Source organism: Neofelis nebulosa, chromosome 15 (assembly GCF_028018385.1).
Source record: "Neofelis nebulosa isolate mNeoNeb1 chromosome 15, mNeoNeb1.pri, whole genome shotgun sequence".
Taxonomy (NCBI): Eukaryota; Metazoa; Chordata; class Mammalia; order Carnivora; family Felidae; genus Neofelis; species Neofelis nebulosa.
The window spans coordinates 60,163,973-60,180,557 of record NC_080796.1 but is presented as its reverse complement, the minus strand read 5'-3'; the positions used below and the strand labels follow the sequence as shown (position 1 = coordinate 60,180,557).

General features: G+C 38.4%; 1 protein-coding gene across 2 annotated transcripts in view; it reads left to right on the top strand.

Annotated features, from left to right (window-relative positions):
- USH2A (usherin) overlaps positions 1-16,585 on the top strand; it is a 745,506-nt gene that overhangs the window by 338,405 nt on the left and 390,516 nt on the right. For both annotated transcript variants that reach the window (XM_058701414.1, XM_058701413.1), the window contains 2 exons: positions 6,383-6,496; positions 8,462-8,623. In XM_058701414.1, coding sequence (XP_058557397.1) covers positions 6,383-6,496; positions 8,462-8,623 — 276 coding nt within the window. The remainder of the gene's footprint in view (positions 1-6,382; positions 6,497-8,461; positions 8,624-16,585) is intronic.

Here is a 16,585-nt window from a genome sequence, read left to right as displayed (position 1 = left end):
TGTTCAGATAATATAGAATTTAAAGGGAGAGCCAGGGAGGGAGGGAAGGAGGGAGAGAGAGAGGGAAAGAAGGAGGGTGCATATATTATGTCAAATGCCTTTGCTAACGTGACCATACTCTTGGGTTGTTAGAGTCCATTTGAAATATTGTGCGTGATCTTTGTGAGGGACCACAGACTTTGGTCTCAGGGTAGGCGATTGCTGTGTGCAGATTTCACTGCCAGGCTAAAAGTGCAACACAAATGAGTGGGTAATGAGAGCAGAACAGCCAGTTCTTTAATTGAATTAAAAGCTGGGTGACATCAATGCAGACACCTGTCCAATTACAGACAGGCCAAGGTGTTTACCATTGCTGTACAAGCGATTCGAAGATGACAGAAATCTTTCCGCCCACAGATTAACATAATGAAGGAGAACAGATTACCGTGGATGCCGGCCAAACACCTAGGTTGGCAGCTGGGGGTGGGGTGGGAGAGGGAGGAGGAGTCCGCTCAAGTATGTAAATAGAAACAGCCTTTTTTCTTTCTTCTCAGAAATGTGTTGGGCTTTACGAGGGATGCCATTTTGCTTTGTGTCTCAGGTTCGGTTTCCGGGCAGAGCATTTATACTTGTCTGCATTTAGTCAGAGGAGTTAATCATAAAATTCCAACGTCACAGCTGGCTCCTCTGTTGTCTTCCTGCTTCTCGGCACACAGAGTTCTATTAGAGACTCAAAAGCTCGCACAGCTGGTGTCAGCTCCACAATGATTTTCTCTCAGGTAGCCAGGCTGCCTCCAATTACTGATATTTCTCTTTGGCTCCTTTGAAACTTGAGGCTAGAGCAAAGGAAGGACAGTGTTGGAAATAATCATCATCAGTCAAAAGAAACAATGTCTGTTACTTTGCTGACTCCCTGGAAAGGGTAGAATGGGAATGGGGTCTCTTAGAGTGAGGGAGACAGCTGAGTGGTGCTAAGCAGATGGAAAGTCTTCGTTTATCCATCGAGCATCGAGTGCCCGCTTTGGTAAACCATCCTAAGAGCTTCCGGAAAATAGGACAAGTAAAGACGTAAAAGGACATATCCTTTGCATTCAAAGAGTGTCCTAAATCACTTTGAGGGACTTTTAAATTTCAGCATCCTCCAGGATAAGGCTCTTACCCTCTGCTGGGTGGAAACCCTCAGAACACAGACTTTGGAGCCATAGACACCAGGACTCTTAAACTTCCTACCGTGATGTGCTTTCCTTCTGGAAATGAAGTCCCTGTCCCTAGTCTTTCAGCCTGGGCTTTCTGCATGCACCAAGGCCCACAGGACTGCAATTCAAAGGGAATATACTTGCTTTACTTCAAACTCCCTTGGTGTGGCATGTCAAGATTTCTCAATGTTAAGCATTAATGCAAAATGCATTATCGCTTAGCAGTGAGAGGTCTGGTCCTGCTGGTGCCAATGATTTTAATCTGGATACCAACACTCCTGTGTTTCATGGGATACTAACACTTTTAAGACATCAATAATGCTTACTTTATGCTTATTGAATGTTTTTTCAGCTCATCCTCTTCCATTATCAAAAGGGACTGGCAGGTTTCCTGACATGGTTGGGACCATTTTCTGATTTCACAGAGTTTTGTGGCTGAAAGGAAATTTGAGAGGTCATTTGGCTAGCCTAGAGGGTTGGGACAGTCTTAAATTCAAAGGAAAAAAAGACTTCTCTGTGATGTCTCAAAGAAAGAGAGCCAATCTTAAAATTTCTCACTGTCGGGATATACTTCTTTATTCTAAACACCCCAGGTGTCATAAAGGGAGATTACCCCCACTTTCTCTCATTGGGTTTTCTATGGACGCAGAATATGCCACATTTTTCTATCTAGGATTCATTTATAAATAAGTCACATTGTATATTTTTTAGTATTCTTTTTAATATAATACTGAAACATAGTTTCAATGATTATCCTTTTTTCTCTTTGTCATTAATTAAATGATAGACAAAGGTCTATCACATTGGACCAGGAAATACAGATCTATAGATGCCCTTGTCCACTTATCATATATACAAACACTCTTCTTTATGAATTATTCTGTATTACTGTTATCATTAGGAGCTTACAAGATCTAATATTTTCTTGGATTAGAAACTAGAGATCAGATGTATTCTTTACTACCTTTCCCAGTGGCATAGACAAGAAATGATAAATACGTTTTGATGATGATATACTATCATGGTAGTACTATCCTTTTTTTCTGTAGAGTGTATAATAAGTAAGACTCTGACACTTAAAGTAAGGCCATTAGGCCAATCACTCAATGATCTTTATGCATATATCCAAGAAAGGCTATCTTACATAGTATTGGAGAGAATATAATTACCCTCTTTGGTAACAGCAGAATTTCTTACACCATCAATTTTAATCCATCTTCATAAACTGTCTATACTAAGAAACAAGATGTAAACCACATGTCCTAGACACTAGGATGACTTTGTTCTGAACTAGGGAAGATGGCTAGGTTGACAGAACCCCCTCTCTGACCCCAAGCACTAACTGTAACAAGGAGATAAACAGTGCTGAATCATTACATTACTCTCTTATGGAAGTAGATAATACTGATCTGTATTTAGGTGAAAATTGTTATGGGGGCACCTGGTGGCTTTGTCAGTTAAGCATCTGACTCCTGATTTCAGTTCAGGTCATGATCTCAGGGTTTGGTTCTCAGTTTGTGAGTTTGAGCCTTGAGTCAAACTCTGTGCTGTCAGTGTGGAGCCTGCTTGGGTTTCTCTGTCTCTCCCCCTCTCTGCCCCTTCCCTGCTTGTGCACATTCTCTCTCTCCCTCTCTCTCTCTCTGTCTCTCTCTCTCTCTCATAAATAAACAAACAAACAAATATTCTGATGTTTTGACAGACTTTGAGACAAAACATTATGAGCAAGATCCTCATTGGATATAGGAAAGAAATGGTACCCTAGCCTCAGAAAGTACAGCACAGGTTTTGAAAGTGACAATTTACCCACCATCCAAAACTTTCCACCTGGGATTTGAAGTTGGCAAGAACCAAAACATCACCTTTTGCCTTTTTTTCTTCTTTTTTCCTATTTTGCAGCTCTCATTTCTCAGTGTTTGTTGTGGTTTCACCTGCCTTGAAATGGGAAACGTGAGCACCTTGATGAATGAAAGATGATCTAGTTTCTCTCCAGCATCTTTCTCTAAGAATCTTAGGATATTTCTACGAAATACAATTTGGCCAACTTCTCTATCAGAGCACAAAGCTGAAGAAAGCAAGTTTCATGAGTAGAGCATTTCCTGTTTTTTAAACTCCTTAAGGTTTAAGAATGGGGGTGGCAGGACTTAGCAAAGGAATCTCATAATCCACGTATACATTCAAAGTAACTCCTTTAGTGAAGGCAAAAAAGGTTACACAAAACACTGAAGACCATTTAGTGAATGTGATATTGTTTAGTATCTGGTTTGACATGATCCTTCCTAAAGTCCATGTTAATGCCTTTCTTGCTAAGTTGATGCAACTGTCATAATTCCAACACTGTACTTCAGCCATGATTTGAAAAGAAATAATGTCTCAGGATAAGGCATTGTGTAAGGCCAGTCTTCAAAATTGTAAAATAACGGAATTGCTGTTATAATGTTTCTCAGTGATGACATTACCTGGTTGTATCGTGCATCCCCATACTAAATATTTCAGAGCACCAGCTTGATACAACCACTGGATCTCTTTGGACACAGCATTCCTTTGCCCCAGCTAAATCATGACCATCCATAAGAGGGAATGCTTTTCACATAGGTCACATAGCTTACGTGATGAACAAGAGAAGCTAGTCTCATATCCCAACATGTTTTTCTTATTTGCTGTAGGAATAAAAGTCTCATTCTCTGGGGGATGATTCATTTCTTGTTAGAATGGCATTATACTAATTCAGACACACAAGTTGTCTTATTTAGACTCTCACAATAGACTCAAACTTGGCAATAAGAAGACGTGACAAATGCTAATTTTTTTGAAAAGATAAAACGACCAGAACATATCTTGCAGGGTTACCTTAGTTTTGAGTCCAGAGTTTTGGGATAATGCTGAAACATTGAGAAATGGGAAAGTGAAGCTTAGGGAAGAGTGTAGACTGTCTGGTTTGGATTGGAGCAAGAGGAGAATGAAATGCTAGTGGGACGTCCAGGTGGGATATATGACCTGGAGATAGAGGTGCAGAAGCAGAGCTGGGGGAGAGAGGTGAAGTCTGCAGATATAAATGAGAGAGAGGACTTGATGAGCTAACAAAGGTAAGTGTTCAGGAGAAGAGAGAAGCCTGAAGGCCCGACTTTGTAAACCAAAAGCCATTTATAGGGCTGCGAAAGGAAGATGAGCCAATCAGTTCAAGGGAAGAAAGGAGCTCTCAGAGGCTGAGGAGAACAACTCAGGAAAATTCAATGGCACAGCGGAAGCTGACGGAGTCAAAGTCCAGTGAGTGAGGAAGATAAGGACTTGATCTGATATTTAGAGATCAGTCATCTTGGAAGATAAAAATCAGTATTTAGTAGGAGGAAACTGGGTTGCACAGTGCACACAGGAAACTGCTAGAGCTCTCTCCTTACATATATTCCTAAACTCATTTAATCTTTTTAGTAACACTTTGAGGTAAGTTCTATTATCTCCATTTCGCAGATGAGAACTGAGGCCTCTCCTTCAAGATAGGTATAGTTATTACCTGTTTACAGGTAAGGAAACTAAGGCACAGAGATCTGAACAACTTGCCCAAGCCCATATAAGAAATCAACAGCAGAACGGGCATTTGGGCCCTGGCAATCTGGCCTAAGGGTCTGTTCTCTTGACCACTCTACCACCATGTGATGAGGACGTGTAGATGGTGATGTATACTTTCTTTAAGACATTTAGTGGAAGGAAACATGACTTCTTCAAAGAAAGTGAACTTGGAATACAGGTCATGGTCTGGGAAATTCAAGAGGAAGTCATAGTCATTGCAGCAGAAGGGGAAGAGAGCAGAAGGTTACCGTATGAGGCGGAGTCAAGATACAGGGAGCTGAATTTGGCATGAGGTAGTCGCACGTGTATGCGTATTGGTTCACTGGCTTGCAGTCTTCTTCCTCCATGAGTTAAGATGATGGCACCAAGGGCAGCAGAGAGGGCTCGGTGGCCCAGGATGATGGCCGGGGAGCTGCTGGAATGAAGACTGGAAGGCATCACTAAAGTGTGAGGTGCCAAAGCAGACAATGGCTATGGGCTTTGTTTCGTTCTGCTCTTTGCCCTTTTGATTTTTAAAAATTTTCTAGGGAGAGGAAATAAGAAAACGTATACATTAAATTTTGTTTGAATGATGCAAGCTGTTGCCAGTATTGGCACATTTAAACAATATACATTCTGTAGCAGGCTATTGATGGTTTACACAATAAAGGGATACCATGCTGGGACCATCTTTACGTAAGAATGATGAAAATCTATGTAGTTAGGATTAAAGACGACTCTGAAAAATGTCCACCGTGAAAAACAATGGTGAGCAAATACACAAATTGTATTTTTGATACTTGTTTAATTCCCAGGATTAAGTACATAAAGAACTTCTGTCTTGGTTATGAACATCAGTAAACAAAATGTGCTTTCATTTCTATAGGTACTTTTAATTGCTGAACAAATCTTATCTATTCACCACCAAGCCGGGATAATTCAACACTTCCATGTGTACCACTTCTGTTTAAGACAGGTGTCTTAATTAAATAAACTAATAATTTTGCAAGTAGAAGCACAAAAGCATAATTATCTAATTTGCTAATTGTTCGACTATGTTGATTTGCATCTTTGTTAGTTGCAACATGAACAAATAGTTTGTATCCGTGTATCCTACCGTTAAAGTAATGAAGCCACTCTTGGGGAGTAGCATTTCCTAAAGTGTGTTAATAGATGCCGTGTAAAAAGGACTCTAGTTGAATAGGCTGAAAAATGCTGGGTTAGAGAAAATTGAAGAGTTTCATTCTGCAGGAGGTCTAGAATCCTAGAATGGGATAATATGCATCTTAACTATCAAATACACTGTGCTCTGCTTTACGAACTATATATGGAAATCCATTTTTAAAGAGGAACATCTCAGGGCACTAATGTTCTGAGGCGCACATTTGGGAAAATGCTGTTTTGAGTTGTTTTAACAATAAATTGGTGTCACAATTTTTTTTCACTCGTCATTCCATTCTGTAATCAGCACACAGGCAGGAAAATGCATTAAAGAGGCATATGTTTTTGTTTGTATCTGTGTCTCTACATATATTTCTCTCTCTCTCTCCTTCTCTCTGTCTCTCTCTCTCTCTGTCTCTCTCTCTCTCTCCCTACCACACACAGTGTTCTTATGGCTGCATACAGTAAACATGCAAACCTCCCTTTTCCCCTTTTTATTATAGGCATATTGACAGGCCTGCTACCCTTCAAAAACTATGCAGTAACCCTAACTGCTTGCACTTTGGCTGGCTGTACTGAGAGCTCACATGCACTGAACATCTCTACTCCACAAGAAGGTAAAGTAATTTCAAAGGTCTTGACTTCCACATTTCAGTTATGAATAATAAAATAGGAGAAGAGCTAAATGCTGCAAGGCCATTTGCTGGAAAACCCCAACCTAATTTGATGACAAAGTGCATTGCCAGGCCATAATTGCTCCATTTTTTGGGGGGGTGTGAAAATGAATCAAACTCCATACCCTTTAATGACATGCATCTTTAATAGCTGTAATGCAGATTAATGGGCTTTTTAATTGCTGTTACATTGTTCATGCAAGAGCCTTGTCATTAATATGAAGCATCTGAAAGATTAATGAAAGCTTCCTCATTTTACTATGGCTCAGAAGTAAATCTAGAGACAGTCTGACTAAAAAGAATTGATTGTACGGCACAGTATGAAATTGAGAATCAAACGGTTGATTTCCATGGTCTCTTTGAACTGCTAAACACCAGCACAGGCAACAATTATTTCAGTATGATGGAGCCTCCAAATGCCGGTTGAGGCATTATTAATCACTGCTCGGTTCCTTCTGACTGAAGTCTCACTTTTGTTGTGCTTGGGACTTACAAACTGTTGGCATAAATTAATGTTTCAGAAAGCGTACGTTAAGAAGGCAGTGAGAAAGAGAAAATATTTTAGCACTCCAAAGTGAAAGCTTTGCTCAAGCATCAGAACGCATCACTTCAAGAGATAACAGCTCTCCAAACATTTGAAGCATTGTTGCTTTATATTTCTCTCTCCTGGCTGAGGGGGATTACAAGTTGTTTCTACCATCTAGCTGTCAAGTTGCTGAAGAGATTGAAAAGCTTGATCCTCGGGGGAAGAGTCAGCCAACCTCTCTCCCTCAGTATCCATCTGTCCCCCTTCCTGACTCCTTCTTGTCCCCTTCCTTCTTTCAAGTCCTTTAGCAAGTACCCCTCACACAGATGATAAGTAACAGAAAGACAATGGCCCCAAATGATGAAACCAGGAGAGGAGAGACGAGCCTGTGAAAACCTTTGTGTGGCCTCTTATTCTTTGTGCTTTGCACTTGACCCAACCAGAGCTTCCTAACCTGGACTACACCATCAGTGACCTATCATCACTGGTTTCTAAGGGTCCCCTCAGTCTAACCTACAGAGGAAAGCACTGTTTCTCTTCATGTGTCATTGCTTCTGTTGGGGCACTGGATGATCCTCTCCCCTTACAAATCCTTCCACCAGCATCAATATGGGACAAGAGCCCTGTTGTTGTCCTTATTTTCTCTATACACACCACCTCCTCTGTCCAGGTTTTGCCTGGTACCCTTTCAACCTACTTCACAGCTGTACCCTAGAGGGATTCCTACTGGTGCCGTTCACCATTCCCTCTTCATTACTTAAGGAATTTCCTCTTCTAGCTTTTTCTTCAAGTTACTGCCAATGTACCAAACAATAGATGTATTTAGGGTCAATATTTTAAAACTTTTAGTTCCTATGATTCCAATTTATTGACCCTTACAGAAAATTAACAGAACCTTATTTAACAAAAATGCAATGTTGTTTTCATATGTAATAACTGGATTCTGTACTTATGGTTATTTCTATAGGTACAGATAGGTGTATTTTTATGTCTATTATGAACTGCCCTCACCAGCGTTGCCCACCTTGGATCAAAAGCTCCTCAAGGGTAGGGACTCTATCTGTTTAATTTGCTTTAATAGGCACAGCCCCAAGTAGAGATTATGGGTTAATAATACTCTTGATGAAGTAACACAGGCATCAGTCAAGTGAACTAGTGTTATACTCCCCATCCATCACTGATGCAAATTCTCATAAATTCAGGACAGTTATTTAGTACTGTTCCTAAAGCAATTACTGACAAGCTGCCCACGAATCAAGAATATTTCCATGCGTGGGATTTCAGGTTTATTTCATGATTTATTGGTTTAGGTCTGAAAAGTTTGAATTAGAAAAGTAAACTAAAATTAGACTCTATAAATCTTTTTTTTTTCTTTTTCATAGCCCCACAGGAAGTTCAGCCACCAGTAGCCAAATCTCTTCCCAATTCTTTGTTACTCTCCTGGAATCCACCCAAAAAAGCAAATGGTATTATAACTCAGTACTCCTTATATATGGATGGGATGATAATCTATTCAGGCAGTGAAGAGAACTATACAGTCACAGGTAAGACTTCTATAGGTATCAGTAAATAGTTGTAGTCCATATTACTCTATATATATTTCAGATAACTATTGTCTGTAGTTGTCTGAAAGTGTGGTCTTTAAAACTGGGGTACTTATTTTGTCTCCTGTTATTTGGTTCTCTTGTGTGGTCCCTAATCACACTCACAATGCCCAGTTGAGTCAATGTCACTTCAGACAAATTCCAGTGTCACATGGGTTAGCTACTCTAAAATCCTCATGAATGTGAGATAACATTGAGACTCAGACGTGTGACTCAGTATCATCTGAATTTTGGGCCATTTGAGAAGAAACATGGTATATATGCCCAGATCATACTATAGTGTGATGACACTCGAGTAAAATGAAATAAATTTCTGAAAACCTTGTAAAACACAAGAAGCCTATATCATGTCTTGTTGCCTGGTATCTGAACTGTGCTTATATTTGTGTAGTAATTATAGTGGTTATATATTGTACGGTATTTTATATACTATATGTGACTATCAAGTAAGACATCATGAATCAAACATTATTGATGAAAAAACTGAGGCTGAGAGATATTAAGTTCTTCATGAAAGGTCACAACAAGTTAGAGTCAGAGGCGAGATTAATTATTTATGTATTAACTCCTTCACATTAATGCCAGGCACTAAGGTTGTAATTGGGAATCAGCCACACATTGTCCCTCATCTGTTGGTGCTTGTGTGTCTTCGTGGGGACACATACAGGTGCAAGTATGAGGCATTTGTGGACAGGGCTATGACATTTACCTAGTTGCTTTATCAGGGTTTACGTTTTTGTGTCTTCTCTAGACTGAGAAACTTCAGGAGACAAAAGCTTTCACTTTAATATTTTATTCCTCAAGGTGGGATAGAATTCTGTAAAACATGTTACATGAGGAAGATATTATTACCACCATGTTACAAATGAAGAAACTGAGGCATAGAAAGATTAAGTAACTTCTTTAAAGTCACACAGACTGAGTAGTATTATGATACTGATCCAAGCATTCTGGCTCTGATGAAAAGAATGTGGTCTTTTTTTTTTTTTATATGAAATTTATTGTCAAATTGGTTTCCATACAACACCCAGTGCTCATCCCAACAGGTGCCCTCCTCAATACCCATCACCCACCCTCCGCTCCCTCCCACCCCCCATCAACCCTCAGTTTCTTCTCAGTTTTTAAGAGTCTCTTGTGTTTTGACTCCCTCCCTCTCTAACCCTTTTTTTTTCCTTCCCCTCTCCCTTGGTCTTCTGTTAAGTTTCTCAGGATCCACATAAGAGTGAAAACATATGGTATCTGTCTTTCTCTGTATGACTTATTTCACTTAGCATAACACTCTCCAGTTCCATCCACGCACCCACACACTTCCAAAACTCAAACAGGAAGAAATAGAAAACTTGAACAGACCCATAACCAGTGAAGAAATTGAATCAGTTATCAAAAATCTCCTGACAAATAAGAGTCCAGGACCAGATGGCTTCCCTGGGGAATTCTACCAGACGTTTAAAGCAGAGATAATACCTATCCTTCTCAAGCTATTCCAAAAAATAGAAAGGGATGGAATATTACTTGGCAATGAGAAAAAAACGTGGTCTTAAAACAAGTTACTTCACTTTTGAGACTTAGTTTCTGAATCTATAAAATGGGAACAACTATAATTTTCAAGATTTTAAATAGAACTACACTATAAATAAAACACCTAACATATTCTTAGTGCTTAGAGAATAATATTACTTCCTGAAGAATGCAGAGTTCATGCTTTAAACTTTAGAAATAGATTACTATTGCCCTAGTAATGCCTGAAGGCATTATTTTAATTAAATATGATGGGCCACAGAAATTACTTCAAAAGAAATGAAAGCATATTATAGAATAAACCTTACACATTAATTAATAATATAAAGCACTTCTGTAGGACCAAAATATATCATCATATATAAGAAAACACATCTTTTAGGCCCAATACAGACATTTCCTCTGAGAAACCTTCTCTGATATCTCAAGTATGAATTTTAATATGCCCCAGCTATGCTCACTGAATACCTATGTGCCCCCTCTTTTTTTGTTTGTTTGTATTGTCTTTGAATAAGGTTGTTTATTTACTTATCAGTTCGCCTTGCTAAGCCATAAGCATCATAAAAACATGTATGCTTAAGTGTCTTGTTCATTACTGCATCTCCAGGATTTATCGCAGAGTAGGTATAAATAGTGTTGAGTAAAGGAGTGAATGAAGTCAGGTGACTGCTGGGAACAAAAGAAGACAGTTGCGACACCTGAGTGGTTCAATTAGTTAAGGGTCTGACTCTTGATTTTGGCTCAGGTCATGATCTCTTGGTTCCATGAGACAGTCCTGCATTGGGTTCTGTGCTGAGAGCTCAGAGCCTGCGTGGGATTCTCTCCCCCCCTCTCTCTACCCTTCCCCCCTCCCTCCCTCCCTCTCTCTCTCCCTCTCTCTCAAAATAAATGATAAACATTAAAAAAAGAATATAGCAAAGGGGAATTGGTGGGAGGGTATGAGTAGGGTGGGAAAGAAAAAAAATGACGGAGAAAATTAAAAGAAAAAGGGTAGAAACCAGAGAAAAAGAAACTAAGATCCCTTCCATGTGTAGACATGAGTGGTAATCCAGTTCACAGGAAAGTTGTGTGGCTGATAGCAGGTCTCAAAACATAAGCCTTAAATTTTCCCCAAACGTGCAGAATGCCCTATGAGTTGACTCTATGCGCAGCCAGAAAAAGAGCAGAATGGGAAGACAGGAAGCCAGAATTCACACTGATATCTAATACTACCTACAACTTGATACTAATTCTGTGCTTTGCTTGATTGAGTCATTGACAGAACCCTGTGACTATGGTATCTGCAATGAAAAATTTTGGCAAGTGTTACCCAAATGGATAGCAGAATAGATGCCCCAAATGTAATATTTATGTAATGAAATGGTAATATCTTTAAAGTGCCCACAACCATCTTCTCTAGCTACCCAGGTAATAGATTCCTTGATGATTTTCACTGGTTGTGTAGGTTTTTAAAGATTAAATCTCAGGTAGTATTTTTGTTTTCTATAGCCTTCTTGGCTTCTCACAAGCAACTGTATTTCCTGTTGTTCTCATCCCCAAGTGGCTAAAGATAGGAGACGCATTGGGACTGCAACACCAAGGAGAGGAATGAAGCCAAGAGCATTATGATGGGGTTCAAAGTGTTGCACGATTGTTCTGACGTTATAGCCAGTAAAACTGAAGCCTGGAGAGGTTAAGAAATTCTGGTCCATATTGGAGGAACCACTTCAAACCTGGATCTGTCTGGCCCCAAAGTCCATGCTTTTAATCTTTATACATTCTACTATCAAATTATTATATATTATCTTATCTTTACATGAATCAATATTATATATTATTATCCATTCACATAATATGTAAATATTTTATATAAACATACAAATTATCAACATATTAACATAAACATACTGTGTAAACATGTAAATATTTACACAATATGTGAAAGCTACATAATATGTAAACATGATATATTTACATAAATACATATTACAAATGATTGCACATTATTTTATTTTCCCTCACAACAACACTGACAGGGAGACCAAAGCCTGATTACAAACCCCAGAGCACCCGTATTATTCTTTTTTGGGCTGCCACAACAAAATACCACAGACTGGGTGGCTTAAACAACAGAAATTTATTTCTCACAGTTCTGGAGACTAGAAGTCCAAGATCAAGGTGTTGGCAGGTTTGGGTTCTCTTGAGGCCTCTCTCCTTGGCTTGCAGACAGCTGCCTTCTCACCATGTCCTCACAAGGTCTTTCTTCTGTGTGCACAGCCCCCTTGTCTCTTCCTCTTCTGATACGGTCACCAGTCCAGTTGGATTAGGGTTCCATCCTTATGATCTCATTTAACCTTTATCACCTCTTTAAAAGTCCCATCTCCAAATATAGTCACATTGGGAGTTAGGGCCTCAAGATATGAATTTTGGGGGAGGCAATTCAGTCTGTAACAGCACCCTAAAGTGAGTGCTTTTTCTTCTATTGGCGTACGCTGAATGCCAACTTTTGTACGGATTCTCAAATTGTGTGAGGATTGAATAAAATGACCTTTAAGATCCCTTTCAATCCTAAGATTTTATGTCTGTAATGTGCACTAATTTCAGGACATTTATGTCTTCAATGTCCACCTGTCTACTAGGGATCACAGAGAAGGCAGAATGAGAAAGGGAATCTGTCTGTCCAAATGGCTACAGCAGTTTCTTCTATCAGCCCTCTCCAGATAGTGAGAGTTTAGAATGGATCTCCTTAGTGCCGAAATGTTGATTTGAAAGAAGAGAAATTGAAGGTGCAGTCTAATGGACAAGAGAAATAATTGATGATATTTTTTAAATGATAATGTACTATATGCTTCTTGAAGGTAATTTAAAACATACAGATGTCTAACACCTGATCATCCCACTCTACAGATAGAAACTCAATATACGATGTCATTCCTTCTAGTATTTTACTCATTTTAACAAAATTGATCTATAATGTATAATTTTGAATCCTTGCATATTTCCTTATTATGACTAAATCCCACTTTATGAGGAGTTTTTCTGAAAATATTTTGAAATATTTTAATGCTAACATCCTATCCCATCTAAATGCACATTAATGCATTTAACCACTTAAAAGTGCTCAAGTTTCTAATTTATCTCTCTTTTATTTAAAAAAAAAATTTTTTTTTCAACATTTATTTATTTTTGGGACAGAGAGAGACAGAGCATGAACGGGGGAGGGGCAGAGAGAGAGGGAGACACAGAATCGGAAACAGGCTCCAGGCTCTGAGCCATCAGCCCAGAGCCTGACGCGGGGCTCGAACCCACGGACCGCGAGATCGTGACCTGGCTGAAGTCGGACGCCCAACCGACTGCGCCACCCAGGCGCCCCATTTATCTCTCTTTTAAATATGTTGTGACAAATATTATTGTATACAATCCCTGTTTATTAGATTCCCAAAAGGGGAACACCTGTCCAAGGTAGTAAACCTTTACAAAACATTTGATACACATTTTCATACTTTTTCCCAGAAAAGTTCATCAGAAGTGCATGTTATGTTCTTAAATCTTTGATAATTTTGCAGGTGAAAAATATTATTCTTGTTTGTGTGTTGAACAACTAGTTATAGTGCATACTTTTTGCAAGTTTATTAGAGATGTATATTTTACTTTGATTCAGCTGATCACAGTCTTCATGAGTAAAAATTTAATACGTGAGGAATAATTTTGAAACTTCCTCAAGATCTGTGTTTTATACCCCCTTTCCCCTGTTTGTAATCATCTGCACTATTTAAAATTCCTTGTCTTTTACTTTATCAAAAACTTCCTTAATACCTTGACCTAATGTCCCTCTTAAATATTCAAAGTGTCAACCTTTTCTTTTTTCCTCACTCTTACTCCATTTATTTGTAGCTTCTTTTTAAGTCCCTGCATAGAAACAACATTCTTCTGTTATGTGTAGCAAATGGATCTTGCCACCATGGTGGGTACAGGTAAAAGTAAATGCATTTCAATTCAGAAGCCACTTAGCATCTAGGTGGTTTGAATTTTTTTCTTCTTTCTCTTAAATATGAAGCATTAAAAGTCAAAGGCATTGCTGCACCTTGAGTTAGTACAAAATATATTTAAAAATGCATACAGTTCAAATTTTTTGCCTTGCATAGGCCATAAGCTAGTAGTATGGTGGGTCAGTTGTGACACTGAAAAATGAATCCAGTTAGAGAACCTCCCGAAGGCTGTTGATGTTTGCTATAATAAATAGCACACACTTTAAGTCAAACTTTTTCATTCTGTATTCAAAGGTAATGGATTTTTCGTAACCATAGTAACCTTGGTGTATTTCTGGATAAATACATGAGGTATATACATTCTAGTTTTATTTTTGAATATAAACTACCACATTATGTATTACTAATAATATGAAAAATAGGATGTAGGTTAGTATAATGACAGCTTAAACTAGTATGCATTTTTCTTCTGCAAAAAATAAATATTTATCAAAAGTATAGGTTCAATTAATTTTTCCCCCAGTTTTGTGGTATTCTGGTGGTGCCATTTATCTTTTTTTGCAAGATCTCCATTAATCTCTTATTTCTGTCCCATAACAGATTTTTAAGAATTTCGAGGTGAAAACAATTGTGCTTTAAAGCTTATGATTAAAAACATTATTGAAGGATTGAAGGGCCTACACTGATATCACCCACAGAGCTATTGTGAGCCACTTAAGGTGTGTGTGTACAGTATGTTCATAAAGAGGTAAAAAAAAAAAGAAAGAAACCTTTTGTGAGACTGTTCAACATACCAGGATGGTTTCAAAGTTCAGGCTAGATAGCATCCTGATTGATGACGACTATCCAAACTGTAGCCAACCAGATCATTCTCATTTTAAATGAGCACCCTACCAGAAACTGGCAATCTTTAAGAAGTTTGTGAGATGTTGAAGAGAAGCTTACAAAGTTTTCAGAAACAAGGATACCAAGATGGTGGTAACTGGGAGAACTAAACTACAGGAGGTTTATGTGAGCTGTGCTAACTGGTAAAGAAAGAATAGTGATCCCCCAGACAATTCTTTTGTTTAGTATATAAATTGTTGTTGGTTAACTCATCCAGGCCACTGCTGGTTATAACTACTAGAACTCCAAAGGAGTAAAGGTCAGTAGGGACTCTATAGTATAGACATAGATATATCTGACATCAAACCATAAAACATGTATGTCTTCAAGTGTATCATCTAATACATCTATAGTAGTCTTATCATTGAGTAAATGTGGCTGATTTCCTGTACCAGAGAAGGCACCTCCCACTTGCTTCATCAGGACCTGGGCTTTATCACTAATGCTAAGGCAGTAAAGAAGCAAGGATAATAGCAGTGTAAGAAGTGTGTGTGTGTGTGTGTGTGTGTGTGTGTGTGTGTGTGTGTGTGATGGGGAGTGGAAGAGGGGGCGGGAGACAGGGAGAGAGAGACAGAGAGAGAGAAGGAAAGGAAAGAGGAAAAGCAGATGTATAACTGGTAAAGTTACACAGGCAGTAAGTATTTATATTTTTAACCAACTAAAAGTGCAAAAACTATTTTTTTTGGTCTCATTTGCCAAGGTCAAAAAGAACCATGTATAAACAGCAAAATAGAAATGTTCATCTTGAATCTTCCAAACACTTAAGTCTGACGATGAAAAATTTATTGCGGAAGAAGCTGTATTGCTTATGGCACAATAAAAAGCATTTAAAGGTTAGGTACTTCTAACCAAGCGTTATAAGGAACCTTATCAATTCTCTACAAATTTGAGCTAAATTATATTCATTCACACTGATGGTTTACAAAAGATCCTTTGTTAGCAAAATAAAGCTTCACTTTAACCTTGATATTTTCTTTAATTTTGAATTTTTGGATACCACAAATGCGGTGCATGTAAATCCGTCCTTTTACAGAAAGTAATATTTTGGGGGGATACAATTAACATGCTTGTGTTCTAGTCCATAAGGCTGAGTATTAATATAAGACGGAGCATATGAGGGTTTTCAGGTAAGGCAATGATCTCATCTATGAGTCATGGTGCCTCTCTCTCTATTACAAACTAAAGTCATATTTTGTCCCTTTTTTATATCACAGTATTAAATTATAAAAAGTCTAAGAAACCTTGAGGATACAAGGAAAAAAGCCTGAATTAAAAGAAAAAGCTAGATCACTAACTCCGTGATCAAAGACTCTAGGAAAGTTGCTCAAGGTTTGGCCACATACCAGACCTTTGGGTCAATGAACAGTAGATACTTTACTCTTAAAGAGCCATTTTCGCTTAGTAACAAAAGGTCAAGTGAAATCAAATAACTTGTCCAGAATGTTGAAATATCAGTTGTGGTTAATTGTCAACAGTACAACCAAAGTGTCATTTTTACTTTAAGATACTTCTATAGTGCATGAGTATGTGA